The 27,436-nt window shown below is 41.4% G+C and overlaps 1 protein-coding gene across 6 annotated transcripts in view; it reads right to left on the bottom strand.

Moving 5' to 3' along the window:
- The window catches only part of BACH2 (BACH transcriptional regulator 2), a 334,937-nt gene that overhangs the window by 63,895 nt on the left and 243,606 nt on the right, over nt 1-27,436 (bottom strand). For all 6 annotated transcript variants that reach the window (XM_037039303.1, XM_037039305.1, XM_037039304.1 and 3 more), the window contains one exon: nt 12,097-12,351. In XM_037039303.1, the coding sequence (XP_036895198.1) occupies nt 12,097-12,339 (243 nt within the window). In that variant the 5' untranslated portion in view covers nt 12,340-12,351. The remainder of the gene's footprint in view (nt 1-12,096; nt 12,352-27,436) is intronic.

Raw genomic sequence — 27,436 nt, 5'->3', positions numbered from 1 at the left:
AGAAATCAGGCCATTGTCCTGCAGAACAACCCACCCTGTGGACCCACTGCTTCCTTATGGTGTCCTTAAGCTTATTTCTCTAATCCTTGATTTTCCTTTAACTAGATGTTACATCAAAAGGCTTTACAAAGTCAAGTCATACACTGAATGCATCCTTGGGCATATTGTGTATTTTATGAATATTTGCATCAGAAGACATCTGACACCTGGTTGACCAACCAGGAGTGATGCTCAGAGCTGCCTGGGTTAGTGTGAAGATGGTGTGTGTGTGTGTGTGTGTGTGTGTGTGGTGTAACTCTGTGTCTCTGTGTGCTGCTTTGCTGCTCCACTAATGCCCATCATACATTCACCATAGTAATTTTACGTGATCATCTTTGTCTGAATCTATTCCTGACATTTCAAAGTGTGTGGCACTGGATTACAAATAACCTTGAGGCAAGGGCTTTGTCCTCTAGAAATTAAGCATCTCTTTGTAGGTTCTTGTACCTTTCTCTATGCTAAGTAAGGGCTGATGCTCCCAATATCACTGAGGAGGCATACTCCTTAGAAGGTAGTTTAGAGAGCATCTCTACACATGTATCCCCAGTCTGATAAAACTGCTGGAGCTTCAATATTCCCCAAATAAATGAAGATCAACTTAAAACTAGCAATCCGGAATAAACCTTGCTCTTCACAGAAGAACCGGCAATGGGAGCGGGAGTGTTAGAGCTCACTCTCAGCCCTGCCACCCCAGTGGCCTGGGTGCCGGTCTGTCTCCCATGTGTTCCTTCAGTTGTGCACTCTCAGTGCCTTGGGTATGTATACAGCACTGCAGATAACAGACCAAGGCTCGATGGCCTCTTTCCCCACACGTGTGTTCTCACACTCAATTTTAGGATCTCCGAAAGGCACCGTCAGTCTCACAGTTCCGCTGCTCATGCTGGGATTAGGGTGTGTCCCCTGGCTGTGCCCTCTGTCTGAAGCAGTTGAATGATCCATCTGTCAAGCATTCCACCACTAGCCAAATATTCCTTAATTTGTTTTTCAGCATGTTACTTCACAATGTCCAGTGCATTCCCATTGTTTATTTGATCAAGACTAAATTCTTTTGTCTACATTTTATTCCTTCACAGGAAGGCCCCACATAATCTGACCATATCTTGAACTACTGCCCCATATTACCATTGGCGCTCACTGGAGCTGGCTCCCCCATGCCCTGCGAGTGCTTCATTTGGGCCTTCATCATACTCGTGTCTTCCCCTGTAGGAGCGCTCCCCACGTGTCCCCTGGGAAAGTCTTAGCAACCAAGTTTGAGATGGTCTAAGCTTTATGGGGGAGATGGAAGGAAAACCCTGACCTCTCCCCGAGCTGAACCTTTGCGGCGCAAACAGCAGCCAACAGAACTTGGCATCTATGACAAATGCTCTTGTATTGTTCACCTTTGATTTCTACAGCTTTGTCTTGATTCTTCAACTACATTGTAAGCCCTTGGAAAGAAATGGTCTTGCTTTGTAGTTCTAATTAATACCCCAAAGAAGTCACCTATGAAGGGGTCACGTGTTACATTCCTCTGACTCTATGAAGTGCTGTATGTACTTAAGCCATCTTGGCCTTTTGAGTTTTAAACACACACACACACACTAAATAATTCCTTTGAAGGTAATTCTATATTTTTTGTACCTTCCTCCAGGGTCTAGTATCTTGCAGAGCTATAAAGTTTTCCTCTAATACAGCTGAAATCCCTCAATGCAGCTGGGACACTATTTCTTCTGTTAGTGAATGAAAACACCTGGTCAACGTCTACTACAACAGCCCCAACTAGGAGGCATGGGGATAGTCTGTTAAACAGGACTTTGAACGGTCATTATGTTTCTCTATGTGAACATCTTGTAAACCTGATGGATTTAGCTCATCCCTTCCCCACCCCCAAAGTCCCAGATATACAAAACGTGTGTGTCAAATATCTTCTCTTAGTACCCTGCTGATTTCCCCAAACCATGAAGGTCTTATCCCGAATGTAGGTGTTTCATGGTTTTAATCTTCCCATTTTCCTATTTGTAGGGCACAGTTCAATGCCTGGGCTTCCACAGCTCCATTTGGCAGAAAGAACACTCACCCACAGTCTAAGGTGTTCGCTGGGAAGGAAGAACACTTCTCTCGTGGGACTGCAATGCCCATCTTTGTGTGCCAAGACCCTTGAGGGTCCTGTCTTTTAGCAGACATTTTCCTGGACTTTGGGTAACTTTCTTGTTTTTCCCACCCTTCTCCTTTTGTAACGAATAAATCAAGAAAACTGGATGAGTTGTGAGGGTGCAGAGGGCCTCTGTGGACAGATCTTTGAAGTGACTCGCAGGCACGGCTCATTCCCAGCTGCGTCATCTCCGTGGCTCAGCAGCCCTGTGCGGCCACGGCTCTCTCCCAGCTGTTCACTCCCTTCCGGCTGCTGGTGCCGCCCTCCAGGGACGGTATCATCTACGGACTTCTTTTAGGAAGAATAATCTGTCATTTGGTTTTGCAATAAGGAATTTAAAAAACATCCATAGAGTTAAAAGTTAGGCAGCTATAAAGAATCAGGAAAAGGTGAGCAGCAATGACACGGAACACTATCCTTTCTAAAGCAGAAGAGAAAATGCAACGGTTGTTTACTTCAACAACCCGGAGGCCTGTAAATGTGACCTTCTGCATCCTTCCTTTGATTTTCTTCTAAACGCAGGAATCTTTTGTTGGCTAAATCCCAGTTTTTTTTTTCACCCCCAGGCCAACTTTCGGCTTGCTTGGAAACAGCTGCCAGGCAGTCAAAAAATGTGCTCACGTTGGAGGCCTGGCTCCGTCCCACCCAGGGAGCTGAATGCATTAACTTTTTCACACGTAGTCTTCGCCAGGCTGCAGGCAGGAGTCCACCTCAGGTGGCAATGCTCACCGAATCACCAGTTGGCCAGGAGTCGGTATCAATGGCAGTTAGAAAGACTGTCAGCATATTTTAGGAGTCTATGGCAAAGTGGTACATTTGACTATATACATCTAGTGAACAGAAAAAAGAACACGTCTGAAATATTAGGAAACCCAAAGTGCCACTACTTAATTGCTTTATTCCTGAAAGCAAAAACAACCCAGCCCTTTATCTAGACTGTGTTTTGGTTAAGAACCCAAACAAACAAGACTATAAACAAAGTTATTAACTGATTACTGCCAATGATTTTATTTTACTTTCTTTGTGCCTCTAAGAACAGCCTTTTCTACTGACAAACATGCACCACTCTAATGTCTGGATATAATCCATTTTATTAAGAAATTCCTGAATCAATTTCCTGGTTTATAGCTTGTCCAACCACGATTCCAGGTGTTCTCACCATAAAAAGGGTCTCTTTCAAAAGCTGTCTGCTCGTCTAACTGCACATGCACAAGAAATATCACGGACACCCCGACAATAGAGCTGAAACCTGAAGCAGTTTGGTGACATTCCAAGTTTTTAATGGAATGTGAATCCATTAAGATTATTAGGTGACTTTACTGATATCCTCAAATTCGTGCCAAGTGTTAAAGCTGCCAAAGAAAAGACGGAATAAAAACCAATCCTTGGATTCCAGCTCTGGGTATTTTGGTGTGGAAACTGTATTTTCTTGTAACTCATTTAAAACACACACACCATGCTTTCACTGTTTAATTGCAGTCTTGGTTTTCAGGAAGCAGAGAGAAATGAGATACATAATCAATGTTTCTCTTCTGTTCGGCTTTCAGCCTAAATGGTCCTGCACTTTTACTGGCGAAGTAGGGCAGGTAATACCCGTGAACAAGAACTGATTCTAAGAAGCACTGGCTCACGTGAAATACTACTGCATCACCAGTGACTCACCCAGCTACTCAGGAGTGATTACTCTGCAATGGTGGAGCCGCGCTAATTGGACAATGGCTTGCTGCCAGCTCCTGTTGGCATGACCTACAATACCCTTGGCTGACAGCCACTGTGTCTCTCTATCACACTTTTTTCTTGTAATCTGGATGGGAAGTGGAAATAATTTTTAAGAATCCTCCCAAGTGCTCTTTAACTTCTTATCACGAATTGGAAGTTTAATTAAGTTCCCTGTTAAAGCCCTAGGTCCTATGACTAAATACGACAAAATAATAGTTACGATTACTGATGATCGAGTGAGGAACTTTACAGCTCTGAACTTTGCCTTTAAAGTTATTCTTAATTTTAACTGAAATAGTTAGGAGACTCCAAAACAGGGGGAAGAAAGAAATATAAGGGACATTTAATTCATACACAGAGATGAGGTTTAAAATGAATAGAGTTACTGGTAACTAAAATTTAATGCAAACAATTGTGCTGTCAAAGGCTTTGTTACAAATCCATTTAAAATGTTTATCATTGTGGCTGTCTTTCATTATATAGGGATAAATAGGTATAGTGAAAGGAATCCTTAAAAATGGCTTTGAAATCAGGTCACTCAAAAATAGTTTTTAGATATGTCTTAGCCTGTGCCTATTCAACTCCTTCTACTATGCCAAAATAGGAACATTTCAACATAAGTTTCTTTAAATAGGATTTACTGGCCTCAGGATTTAAAAACTGTAAGAGGTTTGGAAACAGCTTATGCATTTCAGTTTTAAAATTAGCTAGCGCTGCGGCTATTTCCACACCAGATCTCCCTCCCTCTGCATCAGCACCACCGAGCAGCCTTCGGAGATGGAACCACAATAGGATTAGCTTCTCTCTTCACGGCTCTGCATTTTTGTGCCCTCTTATGAGGCCGAGGCCCAGATTTCAGGGCTGGAAGTCCCCCTTTGTGTTACTATAAATAAGTTCTGCCTTTAGGCATTTCAAAATTATCAGCACGACTCTAGGACTTGAAAACTTCTTACTTGCCAGCAAGTAGTTACCTGGAATATTTTGACTTATTATTTATTTGCTTTTTTTTCATCTGCTGCCAAGTCTCACTAATGCAACTTGGAAAATTGCACCATAGCTTTTAATGAGGATTCTGAGGTAAGAGTCATTTCATCAGACAAGACTGTGCTTTCCTTTTATGGGAATAATAATACCTACTGTTTATATAGCACCATCCTTCCAAGAAGTTTAACATATCACATTTCATTAATCTGAACAGCAGCCATGGAAGCCAAGCTGGTAACCAGTATTGTTACTCCCTGCATACTCATTGAAATCGAGGTCACTACATGCAAAATATATTGTTTCAAACCCTAAAATCTTCTGAAATGGTGTGAGAGCAGTGAGCTGCATCTTGTACAATGTGCCTATATTCTAGGTTAGCAGAGTGATTCTATAGCTCTTTAACTGTCATCTCCTGCCAGCTCTTGTAAGACCATTTCTGAAAAGTCAGGGCATACTCACAGAGAAGGGAGCTTGAGCTCACTGGTCTTCTGAAGTTGTGTGGTTCTCTCCCTTCCTGGCCAGTGTGCCTCCCCTTCCTGAGTACAACTGAACTGGCCTTTGTCCTAGACCTGTTCCCTAAGGACGTCCTCAATGAAGTCACAAATGGCTCCCAAACCGCTGGGCAGTCAGCGTTCAGGCTGTATCCAGTTGAATACCAGGGCCATCTGACAGGGTTGACTACTCTCCTTCCTTGAAATACTTACTTTTCCTGGACTCCAGCACACTATACTTTTCGTTTCTCCTTCTACCTCAATCATTGGTCCATCTTGGTCTCCTCTGCTGGTTCCTCTTCATCTCCCTGACTTCTTAGTTCTGGGAAGCCCAAGGCTCAATCCTGGAATCTGTGTTTCTTTTCTTCTTCTACCTACACTTATTCCCCCAGTAACTGTACCCTGTCCTGTGGCTTTCAATATCCTCAGTACTCTGGTATTAAAACTTCTATTTCCAGATTAGATTTCTCCCATGAATTCTAGGCATGCATCCTCCTGTGTACTAGATATCTCTGCTTAGATTGCACAGGCATCTCAAGCTTAATATGCACAAAATGGAACTCCTAATTCTACTCCCATCTCTTCAAACCTACTTCTCCCAGTCTTCACCAATTTTAGTGAGTGGCAACACCATTCTTCTGAGAGCTCAAGCCCCCAAACTTAACCCCTCTATTTCTCTCTCATCCTATGTCCAATCTATAAGAAAATCCCATAAGCTCTACCTTCAAAATATCAGCAGAATCTGACACTGATCACCACTCTACTGCTATTGCCCTGGTCTAGGCCATCGTGCCACGCCTGGGTTGTTGATGTATTGTTTTCCTTACTTCTGCCCTTGCCCTCTTCCCACCTATTTTCACACAGCAGTCAAAATGATCTTCTGTGAGACCTTCCAAAGGCCTCTCAGACCATTCCAAGGAAAGGTAATGTGCCCAAAGGTGCACAGCCTGGCCCTGTTACCCGTGATGTGCTTCCTCCCACTCTGCTCCTGTGTGTCGGACATGCCAGGTCCAGGCCAGCCTCTGGGCCCCCCCCCTTGCTATTCCTTCTGCCTCAACCACTTTTCCCCCAGATGTCCACACAGCTGGCTCTGCCACCTCCTTCAAGTCTCTACTCAACAGTTATCCTCCAAACAGGCCATTCCTGACCACCCTCTTTAAAGTTGCAATACCTGTACCCTGACACGCCTTAACCCCCTTCTCTGTTTTATTTTCCTTAATGGCATCTAACAAAGTGCATATCATATTTATTATTTTCTGTCTCTCCTCGTCCTCCCCAACTGGAAAGTAAGCTCTGTTCTGTTTACTAGGTTCACCTAGAACAATGCCTCCTGGTACATAGCAGGACCTTGACAAATATTTGCTGAATAAATGAATAAGGAGTGACGAAACAGAAGCCCCAAGAGCTTGACTGGCTTGCTCAAGACCTTACACGCAGTTAGTGCCAAGGTCCAGACCATGGTTTTCTGAATCACTCATTACTGATACTCCTTAGATCTCAAAATTTGCTTATTACTCTTCTTTTGGGTTTTGTCTAGGTGGTAAATGGGTGAGGCTAAAGAGCTGCCTCTGTGCTCTGGGGTGGTGAGTGTTCTGTTCTTATCTCGGGCATGCCATTTCCCAAAGACCTCACCCGCTGTTTCCCACCAAGTCTCACCTCCCACAGTTAGACCCAAGCTCAGAGTAATGCCGGAATCCTATGCTATAGTGTTAAGTAGTATTTCACACTGAAAAGGCTGTTTGAAGACAATCATGACTGTCTTACTACTTCTTTAAAAGACTGGACCTAAGCCATCCCAGGGACATTAACAGTTTTCATATCCTCTAAAAATTTTCAGACAAGAAAATTCCATAATTTCCTCTATGCTTGGCAGCACTACTGCAGAAACATTCTTTATTGCACCCTGTGGTTCAGACCTAACAATAAATGCCTTTTCTTCAGAATCCCTCTGGGTCAGCTGTCCTTTCTGTTTAGCACTGGAAATAACAAGACCTGCCCTAAAATGTTCAAAGAGAGAGATAGAGAGAGTGAGCGCGCACAAAAGACAGAGCTAGAGAGTGAGTGAGCAGAAGTCTGAAATACATTTATACCTAAGAAAGCATAAGGTTCCCCTGAATGGGCCATGCTTACTTGCACCAGATAGCTGTTCCCTGTAAGAACCCTTCCACTGTCCAGATGGTGAAAGGGCATGGGAAACACACCCAAAGAAAGGTGATGAAGACTTGGCAACAACCTCCCTCCCCCGGTTTAAAATATTTATTCATTTTTGACAAAAATGTGTATATTTGAGGCATGGAATGATGTTCTCATATATCTATAAACTGTGATCATCAAAAACTAACTAACATCTTGATTACTTCCCAGGGTTCTTATTACTATTATTATTTTGTGGTGAGAACAACTGAGATCCAGTCTCTTAGCAAATCACGAGTATGTAACACATTATTATTAACCAGTCACCATGTTGTACACTAGGCTTCCAGAACTTATTCGTCTATAACTGAAAATTGGTGTCCTTTCCTCAACATCTCCTCTTTTGCCCTACTCCCCACCCCTGGCCTCGGGTACCAACCCCTACACTCTATCTGTTACCTGAGTCTGACCTTTTTTAGATGCCACATACGAGTGAGATCACGCAATATTTGTCTTTTTATGTCTGGCTTTTTTTTACTTGGCTTAATGTCAAGTTTACCCATGGTTTACCCATGTTTACTCCAGGTTTACCCATGTTGCTGCAAACAGCAGGATTTCCTTCTTTTAAAAGATGGAGTAATATTGCATTGCATGAATGTGTATACATATTCAATATATAGCATTTTCTTTATCCAGTCATATAATAGACACTTAGGTGGTTTCCACATCTTGGCTACTGTGAATAACACTGCAGTGAACACCGAGTACAGACATCTCTTCAAGATAATGATTTACTTCTTTCAGATATATAACTAGAAGTTAGATTGCTGGATCTCACAGTAGTTCTATTTTTAATTTTTTGAGGAACCTCCAAACCCTTTTCCACAATGGCTGTATCAATTCACATTCCCACCAACAGTGCACCAGGGATCCCTCTTCTCCACATCCTTGCCAACACTTGTTATCTTTTGACTCTTCGATGTTAGACCTTGGCAGTAACCTCTTAACAGCTGCTCTTCCCTTGGTATTCGGGGAGCCAAGCAGTCCCATAGGAATGGGGCTGAATGGCAAACCCACTGTTGGCTCCAAGTCTTCTAAGGCAGCACACCCCATTCTGGCCCTCCGCACTCAACACACAAGAGTGAACTTTGTGATTGTGATGCACTTCCAGCGTGAACAGCATCCAGCCCCAAATGGTTTTTGTGACTATAGCTAAGGAGGTGTTTGTTGAGCCAACTTCAACACTAATGAGCAGTGGGATAATGGCCTTGCAATGCTTGGCATATCAACCACTTTCTCTTCATCTCTTAGCACAAAATACACTTACTAATTATAAATTAAATTAGCTGTGTTATTGAACAAAAGCACTATGCACACTGCCTTCTTTTCTGCTCTTTGCTGACACACACTCCTGGGTATGTTTTTCAATGGGGGGCCAACACCCAAGTCACGTAACTTCTGGGGACTGTCATTTCCCCGTTTTAGGGGAAAAAAAACAAAAAAGCAAGGCAATTCAATTACATCTTGGCTTTAGGAAGGAGGTCTCTATTTTTGTGTCTCCCCCTTCCAGGTAAGAGGCCACACTGGCACTGGGCTCTGATTTGCTGGTGCCCATCAACAGTCGGGATTTTAGGTGGAACCGTACAACTGAGCGGGAAGCCAGAGTGGGGTGTGGCCTGAACTGACCGAGCAGGGAGCGGGAGTGTGGCAGTCTGCATGGGGAAGTCTCACAGTCCAAGGAGGAGCTCTAGCGTTGGGCCACGCTGGCCCCTGAGAAACACAATGGCTGTCTGGCAGGGGAGTGCAGAGGTGGGCCAAGTGTGAATGAGACTGGGGCGGGACCAGAAGCTGATTTAAATGTGGGAACAGAATTACAATGAGGTTTGAAGATTTCCAAGGGACTAGTCAAATGCTTATTCTTACATCATATGAACCACATGCCAGTTAGTTCCGGGAAGCTACTTTCCAAGGTAGTGTTTGGGATTTTTGTTTACTCACCACTTAATTCAAATTCTATGAAGTCATTTACTGAGCTAAGAGGGACCATGACTGTAGAGCCTGCAAGGACATTTCAGTGTGTACACAGTGAGGAGAAGAGAACAATGCCCAGTACTTGGGGCCCCAGGAGGGTGCTCTGAGCAGGGGGGCAGGGCTCCTGGAGGAAGGCCTTAGAAACAACTGCAGACCCACAAAGGAAAAGGCACTGGGGCTGGCTTGCATGCCCCACCAGCAAGTTACTTAAAGCTGGGATACTGACAATGGGAGTTCTTATTTCATAGGAAGAGAAAAGTAGTTACGTCTGGAGGTTTCAGGTACGCGAGCAACTGGAATGTTTCAATGATTTGGAAATGTGTATGATGTAGGGACAGCAATCATTTTACACAGTTAGGAAGAAAGAAAATCAACAAACATATCACGAGGTCCCACTTAACAGGAACACAACTGGAAAGGTCAAATAGCAGATTTTTGGGTAATGACTCTTACTTTACAGTGTGGTTTGATGCCAAGGAAATAAGAGACTGTGAGGGGTTTGATCTAAAAAGCAACTTTTAGTTCAGGCTATATGCATTTACATTTCAGTTTCCTTTAAATTTTACTGCCTTGGCATTGCATAATCACAAATAATTCGAGGATATCAGTTTTAGGGGTTTTTATGGATAGAAACTGGGGCTCACTGAGGTTAAATCAGGATCCCAGAGGTAAGTGGGGGGCAGGCCAGGGCTTTGGGCATATGGTGCAGGGAGTCTTAGGATGGGGCCAACAGTTATGGAAGAAAAACACGAAATCTGATTTTGACCTGTAAATATATCTTAATATAACCTAATTTTTTGAAAACCAGTAAAAAAACATAAATGAGGTGGCTCTCAAAGAGATACAGATAATAAATTGACTGTAAGCTTCACACCTCTCCCTAACAAGATTTTGGATAATTAAAAGTTTTCCAAATATTTCCAGGAAATTCTAGAGTTGGAACAAATTCAAAAGACAGTCTTGCTCCCCATCTAGAGAGGGAGGAAGGGTCTTACATCTGACAAATGTTTTCTATGGGATAGGGATGATACTGGGAACTTCTATACTTATCATCATCACACCTAATGATGGGTATCCCCCCCACCCAGGCGGATGACGAAAATCCAGCTCCAGTCACGGGGTCACACCGTGGCTGCCATCCTTGGCCTTCCCACATTACTTGGGAAGGCCATAAACTTCCCTACCTACCCCGGCCCCAGTTACACTACCTTCAGCTGATTTGTCCTTTGGCTTCTAGTATGGGGATTGTTCTAGTCACCTACTTGTACGTGCTGTGAGGAGTAGTAAGGAGCCTTTTATGTGGGTCCTCGCTTTGGGATTTGGCCACTCTCCCGCTCTGCAGGAGTCACAGCAGATGTTGCCTAACAAGGGACTGGCTCTGGTGACCCCCTCTGAAAACCATGCCCTACTCATCCATCAACTTGCTTTTTATGTTGGATTTGGATGCCTTTCTGTGGAGCAGTGGCTTGCCCCACAAACCCCTCCTGTCTTCTACATATTCTCTTTACTCATCTATATCGTTTGCCACACCTCTGGAGACATTTGGCTTTGTGAGCTTGGGATTTAATGCTAGTTGTACTCGTTAGAACCTCACACCAGGGAGACGAGCATCTTTGGTTTCTTCTAGGGTTTCTGCTCAGTGGATCACTGCGCCACTCTGGGACAGACTATGGGTGTGAGCTGTCCTCCTGAGAGGTGTGCAGTGCACAGCCTGCCCAGCTGACAGTGGTGGCCCCAGTGTTGCACACTCTGCTGGTGCACTGGAAATAATTCTGGTCCTGAACACAAAGTCCAAGGCTGCTCAGTGTTACCCTTGGTCCCATGAAAATGGAGGGGAGTCAGGGTGAAGGAAGAAGAGAAACTGTATACCCAGTTCAAAGGGTGACCCATTTGAAGCCTATCATTGTGAAGCCCATTATGAAGCCCATTGTGAATTTCTGCAGCTCAAATCATCCAACTGAATATCATCTCTGGACATATAGGTCCAGCTACCAGTGTCCTCAATGAACAGAAATGACTCACTAAAGTAATTAAGAAACCTGAATAGGGTATTTCAACAATGGTGAGAAGAGCCAAGTTTACACTTCTTAGAATCTAGTATATTAACTGAAAATTACTGCTTGCTTTTACTTTTCCCCCAAGCAAGGTAGGTGCTGTGAATACTCTCATTCTCTAACTCTCAGGGGAAATCAAGTGCTCCTTCAATCATTTGAAACAGAAAAATCATAGCAACAGTCCCAGTGATTCAGATCCCACATGCAGGACTGTACCAAACTTTGGCTGAACTACTCAAAACCGGAAGACTAAGTGAACTAGAAACTACGAGTGACTGTGAGCCACAGGTGGGGTTCGGTTCCCTTCAAGAAAGATGCTCTGTTCAGACTCATGTCTCCAAGACTTTACATGCATCATATCGAAACTGGCTATGACACAAACCTAATGTGTGGGTAACTTGGACATCAGCCCCTGAGTGGGGATGTGGCACAGGGTCCACCTTCGTATTCACCCAATTGTCTACAAGTCAATATGCTTCCATTAGCAACACACAATCAAACCAAACTACTGTACCTCCTCAGGCAAGCTGACCACCAAGTCATTTTTCGTCTGTCCAACCAGCGCCTGCCAGAAGTATTCACTGCACGCAGCTAGCACAGCCCGGTGGGCCCGGAACTCCTTCCTCTCCACGATCAGAGTCACGTCACAGAGAATATCCTTTTTCCGCTGGTCATTGAGGCCCAGGAGGATGTTGGTGCAGTGGACTGTGGACTCATACACATACATGGGGGAGTCAGGCTTCTCATCCACAGACATGCCGTTCACACCCTGAAAGAAAGAGAGGCCGGGTCACCACTGTCTGGGTCACAAGCGAAGGCGAGATAGAACTTCATGGTTCCTCAGTCTCACTGCCATGAGCCAGGCACAAAGCGGCAGAAGTGCTTATCAGCATATTCATGCTCAGTTCAGTGAGCTCAGGAAACATACTGGAAGGTCGTGTTTTATGGCTGAGTGTATCCTTTCCATTCAGTGTGTCCTTTCACCCCGTGGAAAAAAGGCTAGGTCTTTTAATGGAACACCCCAAACAGTTAAAACACACATACTTTAAAACTTGGTCATTTTGATCTTGTTGGCTGACTGAAAAGAAACTTTCATGCATACATAGTCCCAATTCAAGTATTAATTTGAGCTTTGTATTAAGTGGAAATGCATCATTTTTAAGTATTTGTAATGCTTTCTTGATTTAAATACCTGTAAGCTGCTAAGCTGAAATCTGGCTAAGATACCACATATCTAGTCACAATACATAATTTAACAAGTGGTCTAAACTGTCTGTGTACTAAAGAGTCAGTGTAGCCGGCTATGGCAATTGCCCTTGGCCACTTCAAGACCAAGTACAACCAACACAATGCTACTGCTGCTCAGGAAAAGCTGTTGAGAAGAAGTGGGATTGTTCTGTCATCATCCCAGCAGACTTGACGTACATCCACTTTAAGTGAACACAATATGTCACAATAGAAGTCATAAAACAGATGTATTCAATAGTGAAGACTGCCTTTACAAAAATGGTTCTTTGCCTTAAAAACTGTTCACTGACAGACTTAAAAAACAGTATCTGTAATTAATTTAGATAACATAGTTTTTCAATAAAGTTTACTAGTAGTATGAAATCCAACAGTTTTACTTTCTTATTTAATTTTTACAGCTTTCAGATACAGTAAACCGCATATATTTATGGTGTGCAGTTGGATATATTTTGGCGTATGTTTGCCACTGTGAAACCATCGTCACAATCAAGACTGAATGCATCCTTTATCAACGGAATTCTTTTTCTACCCCTAACAGTCCTTCCCTTGCACCTCTGTGCCCCTCCCCCTGAAACCACAGGTCTGTTTTGACACTACATATTGGTTGTCATTTTATATATTTCACATAGATGGGGAATCACAGATTATATCCTTTTATGTCTGGCTTCTTTTACCCAGCTTAGCTATTTTGTGATTCATCCATGTTGTGCGCATCCACTGTGTGTCCTTTACTGCTGAGCAGTGTCCCACTGCACGGACAAAGTGCAGTTTTTCATCTGTTCACCTACTGACGAGTGATTGGGTGCTTCCAGTCTTTGGCTATTACAAATAAAGCTGCCCCAGATTATTGTATAAATCTTTGTATGACCACGTCCTTTCATTCCTTTTGTGTAAATATCTAGGGGCAGGATAGAAGAATCATTTGCCATGTGTAACTCTAACTTTTAAAGAAAAGGCCTGTTTTCTAAAGTGGCTGTACCTGGTACCATTTCATATTTTCAGTAGCAGTGTATGGGAGTTCCAGTTCTTTCATACCCTTGCCACCACTTGGTGTGGTCTGTCTTTCTAATTTTGGCCATTCTAATAGGCACACTGTTAGATCTGTCTGTGGCTTAATTTGCTTTTCTCTAATAGAGTGAAAATGTTGAGCGTCTTTTATGTGTTTATTCATCTACTTATCTTCTGAGGAAAGATGTTTGTTCAGATTCTTTGCTTATTTTTTTTATTGTTTTGTTTTCTTATTATAGGCATCCCTCATTTTATTATGCTTCACTTTATTGCATTTTAAAAATGTGTTTTTTAAAAAATTGAAGGCAAGAACTTCCACCAGCAAAAAGATCATGACTTGCTATATCGAGACACTCACTTTATTGCAGTGGCCTGAAACCAAGCCTGCGCTGTCTCTGACATATGCTGCTATTGAGTTTTGAGACCTCTTTGTACATTCTGAATAGAAATTCTTGATCAGATATGTGATTTCCAAATACTTTATTTTTTTCTAATTTTTCATTTTATCTTTTTAATTGTATTTTTTCCATTACCATTTAGTCCCCTTATACCTCACCTCTGCAACCCCTGCCACTGTTATCCATGTCTATGAGTCCTTTTTCCTTTTTGTTCAACCTTTTCACACCCTTCCCTCCCCCCTTAGCTGTCATCCTGTTCTCTATGAATCTGTCTCTATTTAGTTAGTTCAGTTTCTTCACTAGATTCCACATATAAGTGAAATCATATGGTATCTATCTTTCTCTGACTGGCTTATTTCACTTAGCATAATGTTCTCCAGGTCCATTCATACTATCACATAGAGTAAACTTTTTCTTTTTTATGGCTGAGTAGTATTCCATTGTGTAAATGTCCCATAGTTGTTTTATCCACTTATCTACTGATGGACACTTGAGATGCTTCCATATCCTGGCGACTGTAAATAATGCTGCAATAAACATAGGAGTGCTTATGTTCTTTTGAATTAGTGTTTTGGGTTCCTTTGGATGTACTCCCAGAAGTGGGATTGCTGGGTCAAAAGGCAGATCTATTTTCAATTTTTTGATATATCTCCATACTGTTTTCTACAGTGGCTGCACTAGTCTGCCCTCCCACCAACAGTGCAAAAGGGTCCCCTTTCTTTTTATCCTTGCCAGCACTTGCTATTTGTTGACTTATTGATGAGAGTCATTCTGACAGGTGTGAGATGATATCTCATTGTGGTTTTAATTTGCATTTCTCTGATGATTAGTGACACAGAACATCATTCCATATGTCTATTGGCCACCTGTATGTCCTTTGGAGAAGTATCTACACAGGTTCTTTGCCCATTTTTCAATTGGGTTGTTTTTTTGGTGTTGAGTTTTGTAAACTCTTTATAAATTTAGGGTATTAATACCTTATCAGATGTATTGGTAGATAGGTTCTCCCATTCTGTGGGTTTTAAAAATTTTGTTGATGTTTTCTTTTGTTGTGCAAAAACTTAGTTTAATGCAGTCCCATTGTTTATTTTTCCTTTTGCTTCCCTTGCCTAGGGAGATATATCTAATAAAATCGCCACGAGCAATGTCCGAGATTTTGCTGCCTATATTTTCTTCTAGGATTTTTATAGTTTCAGGTCTAACATTTAAGTCTTAAGTTCACTTTGAATTTATTCTTGTGTGTGATGTAAGAAGGTGGTCTAGTTTCAATTTTCTGCACTTATCTGTCCAATTTTCCCAGTACCATTTATTGAATAGACTATCTTCATTCAGCTCATTGTATGTGCTTGCTTCCTCTGTCAAATATTTAATTGACTATAAAGGTGTGGGTTTATTTCTGGGCTCTCTATTCTGTTTCATTGATCTGTGTGTCTGTTTTTATGCCAATACCATGTTGTTTTTATTACTATGGCCTTATAGTATAGTTTGGTATTAGGTAGCATGATTCCCCCAACTTTGTTTTTCTTTCTCAGAATCACTGTTGCTATGCAGGGCCTTTTGTGGTTCCACATAAATTTCTGAATATTTATTCTAGTTCTGTGAAATACGTCATCAGACTCTTCATAGGAATTGCATAGGTGCCTTTAGGTAGTATGGGCAGTTTAATGATGTTAATTCTTCCTATCCATGAACATGGTATACGCTTCTACTTATTTGTATCTTCTTCATTTCTTTCCTCAGTGTCTTATAATTTTCCAAGTAAGGTCTTTTACATCCTTGGTTAAATATATCCCTAGATATTTTATTCTTTTTGAAGCAATTATAATTGGGATTATTTTTTCATTTCCCTTTCTGTTAGTTTGTTATTGGCATATAAAAATGCAACTAATTTCTGGATATTAATTTTGTATCCTGCTACTTTTATGAATTCATTGATCAGTTCCAGTAGTTTCTTGGTGGAATCTTTGGGGTTCTCTATGTACAGTATCATGTCATCTGCAAATAAAGACAGTTTTACATTTTCCATTCCAATCTGGATGACTTTTATTTCTTCTTCTCTGACTTCTGTAGCTTGGACTTCCATTACTATGTTGAATGAGAAAGGTGAAAGCGGACATCCCTGTCTTGTTCCTGATCTTAAGAGGAACACTTGTAGTTTTTGCACATTGAGTGTGATGCTGGCAGTGGATTTGTCATTTATGGCCTTCATTATGTTTGGTATGTTTCCTCTATTCCCACTTTGCTATGAGTTTTTATCATAAAAGGGTGCAGAATGCTTTTTTTAAAAAGTGCTTTTTCTGCATCTATTGATATGATCATGTGATTTTTATCCTTCATTTTTTTAATGCAATGAATCACATTTATTGATTTGTGAACGTTGTACCAACCTTGCATTCCTGGAATAAATCCCACTTGATCATGAAGTATGATCTTTTTGATACACTGCTGTATTTGGTTTGCTAATATTTCAAATCTTTTCTAAACTGTGGCTTATCTTTTCATTCTCTTAATGGTGTTTTTCAGACAGAGGAAGTTTTCATTTGATGAAGTCCAATTCAGCAATTTTTTCTTTTATGAATCATACTTGTGGTATTGTATCTAAAAATATCTTTGCCTAAACCAAGGTTATATCTTTTGTCAGACTTATACCTACATATTAACATTTTAATGCAATTATAAATAGTTTGGCTTTTAGATTTAAATTTCTGATTTTTTATTTTGAGTATACAGAAATATAAATGATTTTTGTATATTGACCTTGTATCCTGCAGCTTTGCCTAACTTGCTTATTAGTTCTCATGGCCTTTTTGTTTTGATAGATTGCATAGATTTTTTACATAGATGGTTATGCTGTCAGTAAATGAAGATATTTTACTTCCTTTCTAATCTGGATGATTTCAAGGCCTTTTTCTTGCCTTAATGCATTGGCTAGATGCATCAGTACTGCATTGTACCTGTAGTACAATGTTGACCATAAGTGGTAAGAACAAGCATCCTTGCCTTGTTCCTAACGTTAGGGGAAACGTATTCAGCCGGTCACTGTTATTTATGATGGTAGCTACAGGTATTTTATACATGGGCCTATTGAGTTGCAGAAGTGTCTTTCTATTCCTCATTTGCTGAAAGTTTTTTTAAAAATCAGGAATGGGTGAATGGGTGCTGGATTTTGACAAATGCTTTTCTGCATGTATTAGGATAATCACACAGTTCTTCTTTTCTCAAAAGGTATGTTAATAAGGTAAACAATGTTGACTTATTTTTGAATGTTACACCAATCTTGCATTTCTAGGATAACCTTTACTTGATCTTAATGTATTTGCATTTTTACAAGTTGTTGGATTCCATTTCTTAACATTTTGTTAGTTGGCAGCACTCAAAACTGGGTGGTGGGGGTGGAGCAATCAATGTTTTAGGATGTAAATGGTGTGCATAATTCATAAGAAGCAGGAGGTTTCTAAAGGACATCTCATTTTTCTAGTCCATTTATTAAGGTACCTACACCAATAAGAGAGAACCTTACTCTAAAAGATACAAAGCTATAAGTTATTTTGTGAAACACAAAGTTAAATAAAACCAAAAGAGAAATGGAAGTGAGGTGCAGTGGAAAGAGGAGTGGACCAGTGATCTAGGGTTTTTGGTCCAGTTCTGACACTGACTAGCTTTGAGGATTTTGGATAAACCACTTTTCTATGGACCTGTTTCCATGTCTGTAAAATGAGAAGTCTGCACTATAAGAGCAGCCAACTTCATACAGATCTACAAATCTGAGTTTCAGAGTCTATAAAACAAATAATCTAATTGATCATAGGGAATGGGATATTATCATTTTAGTTGAGAGAAGTTAGCTTTCTGTGATCTTAAAAAGAGCAATTATGTAGCCTCTTTCATAGTTGATATCGCAGAGCTGGCTGCAGAGAACAGGGGGGACAATATAAAAGAAGAAACTAGGACCCGAATCCCTGGCTCCCATAGATGCCCAGTTAGGAAGAACTGTTGCTCTGGATGATGGTATCCCTGAGTACACAGGGGCACAACTCCATTAAAGTGAAATTACCTTTAGGAAACAGGAAATCCAAACCCAGGAGGATATTTTGGCACAATATGTGGAACTGACGCTATGAGCTCCTCTAGTCCTGGATATGTTGGCCCAGAGGTTTGTTCTGGGAACCATGGCTGACTAAGGGAGTAACTGCTAAAAGAATATGTCACCTGGAACTCAGGGTGGAGCTCCACTGAAGTCCAAGTAGGGGCCCGACGACTGTCCAGGTGCACTGGACAAGGATCTGGCCAGATCCTTGGGAGGAGGATCCAGGGAGGAGCAGTGAGTCATGAACAGTGGTGAAGACAAAGGCAGTGAGTGGATGGTTTCTCAGAGTCCAGCTCACAAGCAAGATGCTCCCTTTCTGGCTCTAGGAAAGCTGCAGCAGCCGAGGGGCTTAAGAAAAGAATCCATATCCTGATATTAGGGCAGGTTTGGGAAAATAAGGGAGGTGTGGCAATATATGCACCCTGAATCAATGAACAGGCTATGATAATTATATGAATGTGGATGTCTGGTTTTTGGACTAAACCTTCCAGGGAGTTTTAGAAGACATTTAAAAACAGAGCTGTTCATCAAATGTTATAATGTAAATCCTATTATTTCCAAGAAGCTGTAGCTAGACTTTAACCTGACTGAGGCTATTCTTGATTTTATTACATTATTCCTGGATAATCTTTCCCCACGCTATGCCAGCACCAGTCTACTCCTCTTTGCTTTTACATTCCTATTAGATCTCATCATTTTCCTTCCTGTTGGCCCCTTTTCAAGCATAACGGGACATACTGTCTCTTCTTCTTTTAGAAATTTAGAAATCAGCCAGCCCTCCTCATCCTTCGATTATCATGGGTGCTCTTCTAGGAACTCCTCCAATTTGTCTGTTTTTGACTGACTAATGCCAACCTGAAATCTGTTTCTCCTATCACTGCATTATGTTCCATTCAGTTTTCTTTTTTTTCACATGCCTTACTAATATTCATTAAACAACATTTTACCCCCAATGCAGCAACTTCTGAAATATTGAGCAGGATCCACGGAATCTAAGAATGAGATACTTTATAGTGAGTAACAGAGCCCAGAATAGCACATATGAATCTAACAGTCAGTCTTCATGTTACGCATTAGACACTACGTTAAAGTGTGCAGGCATCAGCTGAAATCAGATGGTAAGGAAGCTTTCCAAAGGTTCTGATTTGGGTTTTGGCTGGATCTTATTCTTCTTTTTGTAGGCCAAAAAACCCCAGCTGCACATGGACATATACATATACCCCAATCATCTTATCATATGGTTTAGAAGTAAAAGTTAGTTACTATTATTTTATCATACTGTGTTCATCTTCTTAAAAAGCTACACAGAAGACTCTCAGGACTTTCTGTCAAGATGGAGGTGTAGTTAGACACACTTCACCTCCTCATGCAACCACAAAGAGAATCACAACTATATCTCAAAACAAATAACAACCAGAACTGTCAGAAAGTCAAGCTGTATGGGAGTCCAACCACCAAGGATATAAAAAGCCACATTCATGCAGACGGGTAAGAGAGGCAGACTTGCAAAGACTGGCCGAGAGGTGTGGAAATGCAGTGTGGTGTGGAAAGGCAGTGGTGGAATGGGTGGTCACACACTCACATGTGGTAGATGAAATTCGGGAGGGATACCTTGGGAGCAAGTAACCCCAGACCAGGCCACAATGCAAAGCCCAGGGTTCCAGCACCAGGAAGATAGATCCACATAACTTCTGACTGTAAAAACCAGTGGGCATTTGGGAAGCAGAAGAAACTGCCAGATTTTCAGGAGAGTCCATTTAAAAGGCCTGCATGGAATTAGAACATATGCAAACCTACCCACTCTGGAATTCACCACCAAGGCAACAGCTGGAAGGGCACCAGTTGCATAGAGGAATTTGGTGAAGTGACTGGAAGCATGGAGAGTTCCAGGCAAACCTCCAGAAGCCAAGCAGTGAGACAGTCCTCTCTTGGAGTCCTCCCCGACACAGAGCCACTAAGTGGTGAAGTGGGTTGCCCTGCCCGAACAATTACCTAAGCTTCCACCCCACACAATTTACAGGTACCTTTTCTAAGACAGGGAGTCAAGAAGTTCTACCTAACACATAGAAACAAACATGGGGAGGCTGTCAAATTGATCAGACAAAAAAAATATGGCCCAAATGAAAGAACACAACAAAACTTCAAAAAAGAACTAAATGAAATCAAAATAACCAATCTATTGGATGCAGAGTTCAAAACACTGGTGATCAGGATGCTCAAAGAACTCACTGAGTATGGCAAAAATATAAGGGAAGAAGTGAAAGTTACACAAAGTAAAATAAAGAAAAATCTACAGAGAACCAACAGTGGAATGGAGGAAGCTGAGAATCAAAACGACTGTTTGGAACACGAGAATAAAAAGCATTCAATCAGAAAAGCAAGAAGAAAAAAGAATTAAAAAAAAAAAAAACAAAGATAGGCTTGGGAACCTCTGGGACAACTTTAAACATACCAATATCTGAATCATTGAGATGCCCGAAGAAGAAGAGAAAGAACAAGAAATTGAAAACTTATTTGAAGAAATAATGAAAGAAAACTTCCCTAATTTGGCAAAGGAAATAGAGATATAAGTCCAGAAAGCAAAGAGAGTCCCAAACAAGTTAGACACAAAGAGGACCACACCAAGACAAGTCATAATTAAAATGCCAAAGGTTAAAGGTAAAAAGAGAATCTTAAAAGCAGTGAAAGAAAAGCATAGAGTTACCTACAAAGGAGTTCCCATAAGATTGTTAGCTGATTTCTCAAAATAAACTTTGTAAGCAAGAAAGGACTAGCAAGAAGTATTTGAAGTGATGAAAAGCAAGGGCCTACACTCTAGATTACTAAATTACTCTATCCAGCAAGACTATCACTCAGAATGGAAGGGCAGATAAAGTGCTTCCCAGATAAGGTAAAATTAAAGGAGTTCATCACCACCAAGCCCTTATTACATGAAATGTTAAAGGGACTTATCTAAGAAAAAGAAGATCATAACTATGAACATTAAAAGGGAATGATTCACAACTATCAACAACTGAGGTACATTTACACAATGGAATTCTATGCAGCAGAAGGAAAGAAGGAGCTCCTACCCTTTGTGACAGCATGGATGGAACTGGAAAGCATTATGCTAAGCAAAATAAGCCAGGCGGAAAAAGACAAATACCATATGATCTCACCTTTAACAGGAATCTAATCAACAAAATAAACAAACAAGCAAAATATAACCAAAGACAGTGAAATTGAGAACAGGCTAACAGTGACCAGAGGGGAGAGGGGAAGGAATTTCAGGGGAAGGAGGGAAGGGTTGGAAGGAACTAGTATAAAGGACACATGGTCAATAACAACAGGAGGGGTGGAGACGGGAGGGAGGTGGGCTGGGACAGGGGTAAAGGGCAGAAAACTGTACTTGAATAACAATTAAAATTAAAAAAGTAAGCAAACAAATAGTACAGGAACAGAATCATAGATATGAAGATTATTTGCAGGGTTATCAGCTGGGAGGGGGAAGGAGGAGAATGGAGGAAAAGGTGCAAGGACTAAGAAGTACAAATTGGTAGGTACAAAATAGACACGGGCAAGTTAAGACTAATATAGGAAATGGAAAAGCCAAAGAACTTATATGTACAACCTGTGGGCATGAACTAAGTGGGATGGTGGGGGATTGCTGAAGGGAAGTACCAGGCAGAAGAGGGCAAAAAGGGAAAAACTGGGACAGCTATAATAACATAATCAATAAAATGTATTTTTTTTAAAAAGCTACATATACCACAACTCTTACCAGTAAAAGACAGAGTAATAATGAAGGCAAACTCACTTATTAACTCACTCATTCACTCTTCATTCATTTTTGGATCATATTCAGAAATTAAATATCTAATAGTTGTGAAGTAAAAGTATAAATCAAAGAACTAAAAAAAGAAAAAAATCTACAGTGGGAAATCTGAAAAGCTGTAATTCACAAAAGAGTAGAATGTTAAGTTTTCCAGACAACCTGTCATGTCTAGAATGTTTCAGATGAAAAGAAATGAATACCTCTTGCAGGTGATGAGAAAGACCAAATTATAAGCCATTTCACTTGAAATTTCAACCCCATTTCCTCTAGAAACAGTGCATTGAGTAAATACTTCTGTGAAGCAAACACTAAATTATTTAGTAATTGCTTAGTAAACTTCTGACCTAATTAAGCATGCTTTTTAAGAAAGTTATTTATATGAAATGGTAAGGATTAGTTTTTATAAAAGAAAGTTACCAATTCTATAGAAATTTTAGCATTTGCAGTGCCATTAAAACTACTACATTATTACTTTTGGATTGGAAACACTTTGCAATCGCATCAAGACCCAAACTTCTTACTTAGAGTGGAAAGCAATCCACTTTCAGTATTTTCTAATGGAAAACTGCAGTGCCTGTCACTTAATGTGTCTAATGCTTTCAAGAGCTAAAGCAAGGGCCTGACACAGAGCAGCTAAAGCATGCCATGTTCTTTATTTACTCGAACACTCCATCTGCGTGTGTACTAGTCAGTTCCAAGGGAACTGAAATTTAAGGCTGTTGTTAGGAGGAAGCACTTGTGATTGTATCATCAAACCCTTAATAGCTCAGAATGATTCTTGTGCTTCAATATAAACTTCCATTTTCCTTGAACTTTCAGGAGGAAGTTCAATTTACTGACATAGTTTGTGACAATGTTTTCTACTACACACTTGAAAAATATTTAAAAAATTAGGGACCATCATAAGAAGCTGTGATTTTTTGGTAATTTTTGTTGTTGATGTTCCACTTGTTCTTTTTTGAAAAAATTTTTAAAAAGATATTTGTGTTTTTATTTTTAGAGACAGCAGAATGGAGGGAAACAGAGAGGGAGTGAAATACCAATGTGTGAGAGAAGTAGTCATTGGTGCCTCTTGCAGGCCCCTAGTGGGGCACCTGGCCTGCAACCCAGGCATGTGCCCTGACTGGGAATCGAATTCCCGATCTTTTGGTTCACAGGTCAGCACTGAATCCACTGAGCCATGCCAGCCAAAGCTCACTTGTTCTTTTGAACAGATCAAAAAAAAAAATCCAAACTTCCAAAATATCCCATAATAAAATAGTGACAACTACCAGCACTTATAAAGTATACTACATGAAGACTCAGGATGTGACAGAGGCTGAGCTAGAAGAAATATTAGACTGTTGGTAGCAGACTGTATGCATTAATCTAAAGGTAATAAAGAACTAAAGATGTACTGCACATTCATCAAACTGCAAAGCATTAGAGACTTTGGCAGTAACAAGTGTTTGTGAAGATGTCAAGTAGCAGGACTCTCATGCACTGATGGTTGGTTCAACTTCTCGGGAAAACAGTTTGGCATTATCTGGCAAAGTTGAAGAAGGGTACAGATTAAGACCCTGTAATTCCATTCCTAGGTTACACTCAAGAGAAACTGCTGTATGTCTGCAACTGAAACTCTATACGAGTGTTCATAGCAGCACTGTTCAGCACACCTCCCAGCTGGAAACAACACAATGTCCATCAGCAGTAGAATGAATAAATGCACTGTGGTGTCTTCATGTCATGAAAGAATACTAAGCAAATTTGAGCCACATGCAACAACATGAATGAATCTCACAAACCTAGTATTGGATACTGAGCCAGAGAAGCAAGAACACACAACTGACTTTGAATTATATTAAGTTCAAAAATGGGCAAAACTTAAATACCTGGGGACACACATGTAGATGGTAAAACTATACAGACAAGACTCAGAGGTTCCATTTGTGGGGAGAACACTGCTGTGGGAATGCAGCATGAGGGCCCTCAGGGGTGCTGTCACAAGGTCCTATTCCTTTTTCTTTTTTTAAAAAAAGATTTTATTTATTCATTTTTAGAGAGAGGGGAAGGGAAGGAGAAAGAGAGGGAGAGAAACTACAATGTGTGGTTGCCTCTCATGCGTCCCCTGCTGGGAATTGGCCTGCAACCCAGGCATGTGCCCTGATTGGGAATCGAACTGCCACCCTTTGGTTCTCAGCCCCCACTCAGTTCCCCTCAGCTACATCAGCCAGGGCAAGGTCCTATTTCTTGACATCGGCAATAGGCAGATGGGTGTTCAGTTGGTGTTAGATTATATATTAGTCTTACACACTTTTTATATCTGTGTTCAGTTTTATAACTAAAAAATACTCAGCTACCCCTCCGTTAAAATTGTAGGAAAGGGTTAACAACTCAAGTAATCTGCCTCTGGTTCAGTGACCTAATTACAAAGGTCCTAGGGTGGACTTTGGTTTTAAATGAAAACACATACCCACAACTGAGAGCCTACTATTTAAGGTCAAAAGGGTCCTTAACGGCAATCAGATCTAACCAAATCCAAGTGGAAGGTTTTAAATCAGAAACTGGAAAATTGGGCAGAACGTGGGACAAAGCCTTTTGGGAGGTGGTGAGAAATCTGAGCCCAGGCTTTGGCTTCAGAGCAAAACTCTTCTCCGAGATCCTTGCTCCATCTGAGAAAACCGAGTCCCTTCAGTGCACTTCCACTTCCTTATCATAAATGAGGAAATGCACTGGGCGACCTGCAATGTTTCTCTAGTTCTAATTTTTATAGTTCTATGAAAGTACAGAAATTTAGGAAAAACCTGAAACATGAGCTTCTCTAATGACAGTTCTTGAGAAGGCTTTTTTTAGGAAGTTAGAGATGCTCAAAAATAATACAGCTAGCTGGGAAGGAAAAATGCCATCACATAATTTTGGGGAAAGATGAAGAAAAAAGGAAAGCCTTTCCAACGACAGTTTGAACTTTTCTCCCTTATAAATAAAGTCACTCGAAGGAAAGATGAATCAAGGGCCAATTTTCTCAGGTCAGAGTAACAGAGTACTCAGAGGTACACGTCAGCACTGTGTTCTCCATGCTGCCCCACCCCCAAAAGCACTCTGCCTGGCAGGACAGGGTCTCACAAGCTGTCTCACATATGTGGCTACAGAATTGCGGGTGTCCGTCTTCTCTCTTGTCGGAGTCTCCACTCAGTGATGTCCGGCAAGATCACAGTTTCAGGGCCAGAGAGGCCACAGCTGGGCTTCACAACAACATGCGTACACACTGTCATCTCTGGATGAAAGAATGACGTGCTCTGAAATCACGGGGTGAAATGGACTCCATGCCAGGTCCCCTAAGATCCATGATTATTGCTAGTGGAAGTTGGGTGATGGTGGCGGTGTGGGCATGGGCAACAGAGCAGGGTGGACAGGGAGACAGTGTGGAATTCGGGACCAGCAGATTTGTGATCATCTACCCTGCTCTACTTCTCTATATTTTGATGCTTGTTTTTGGTTCTTTTATGGTAATCCCCATGGTAAGAGTACAGTCAAAGCCCTCATTTATTCTGGTGAGGCAGCCCCTTTTCTCTCTTGGGTGAGTTTTCTTTTCTATCTTGTCATTCCCAGGTTGTCTTGGATGCTACCTCTTTCTATATATGTTCTCCATTTATATTCATTTCTCATACATCAGTCTCTGCTTCCCATTAGCATTTGCTTCTTGCCTATTAGAAGTTAGAGGACAGAGAAAAGTCATTTCTTTTCTACATTTTTCTTTATCAGGGCATCTGAAATATTCCTTCCCAGGGTCCCCTCCGCCCTCCTCCCAGCCAGAGGAATATTACCCTAGAGCTCCGTGCTGCTAATGTGAGAAGAAATGATGAACAGTGATTAGGAGGCTAAATGAGGGCGGTGGAACCTATTTACTTCATTAAGGTTCCTTCAGGGAAAATGCAAGGACGGGGAACTGAGAGAGAAGGGTTAATACTAAAAGAATAAAAGATCCATTTGACTCAGAGCAATCTTCAGTCTGCCTGGATTCCATCAGACGCCCTTCTCCATGGGGAAATCAGTACAGAGAAATGACATGCAAAGTGCGCCATAAAGCATCTGAGTCAACCCAGAGGGAGGCTGACTCAACGGATCATTTTACATTTTAATAGAAGGCACTGCAGATTTGCACCTAGTGCACAGTTCAACACAGGGTGCGCGTCCCCTCCCCAAAACTCCGTTGGGTAGGAGGGGAGTTCCCAGAACCTGACAGAAATTATTCTGTTTTAGAAAAGAACCAAGTCAAAACTCACAACAGAGAATCAAAGAGTAAGAAAAGACAACAGATAGTCAAATGCAGAAAAATGGGGAGATTGCAAGTCTGTCTAATTTCAGCTTCAGCATTACTGTCAAACCTAAGACCGTCAAAAGCTGAACTCAGCCATGACTGGACTTCAGATCTGACTGCGGGTGGGCAGGAAGAGGGAGGGAAAGAAGAAAGGAAAGAGAAAGAAAAAAGGGAGGAGAGAGAAAAGAAGGGAACATCTAAGTGTCATACTTAAAGAATTTTGCTCCTTAAATTAGCTTCAAAAGACTTTACTGTGCAATTACTGTCAGAAGTTTACCCACAAGGTTGGTGACAACGCTGGGCTTGGATGCCCGTGCAAAGTCAAGAAACGGTATTAGCAACGCCATTGTCCTCAGCTGCTTTCTGGGCTAGTTATTGCTTATAGGTGATGACATGCTGACCTGGCTGATAGTAGACTCACCTGACCAGGAATTATGATGCTAAAGACTGGATTATCAAATCTAACTCCTTCATGGGGGGGGACCTCCAGCCTCCACAGAAAGGCCTGCCTGCACAGAAGAATATCTATAGTTATGTGGCTGTTCATCCTTGTGATCTCTGCCAGTGCCTGTCCTGCTTCCTGAGAGGGCATGCTGCTTATAGGTGGGAGAGAAAACAGAAGTGAATCACTGAAGTTTGGCAGAAATATAGCTTTCACAGAAGAGGTTCTTTTTTAAAAGTTTTATCTTCACCCCATGACATTTTTGCTTCCTTTCTTGCTTTTAGCGAGAAAGGAAGGGAGAGAGAGAGAAACACCAACGTGAGAGAGAACCACCAATCAGTTGCCTCCCGAACACACCTGGACCAGGGATTGCATGTGCCTGGACAGCAGATTGTACATGCTCCCCTGGAGATAGAATCTGCAACCTAGGTATGTGCCCTAACCGGAACCAAACCTGCAATCTTCAGCCACAGGACGATGCTCCAACCAGCTGAGCCACACTGGCCAGGGCCAGAAGAGGTTCCTAATAACAGGAAACCTGCTTCTCTCATGTGTTGGGG

The sequence above is a fragment of the Sturnira hondurensis genome, unplaced genomic scaffold (assembly GCF_014824575.4).
Source record: "Sturnira hondurensis isolate 20B ecotype Veracruz unplaced genomic scaffold, ASM1482457v3 Scaffold0025370, whole genome shotgun sequence".
Lineage (NCBI taxonomy): Eukaryota > Metazoa > Chordata > Mammalia > Chiroptera > Phyllostomidae > Sturnira > Sturnira hondurensis.
The sequence above is the reverse complement of the archived record's forward strand: the minus strand, read 5'-3'. Positions and strand labels throughout refer to the sequence as shown.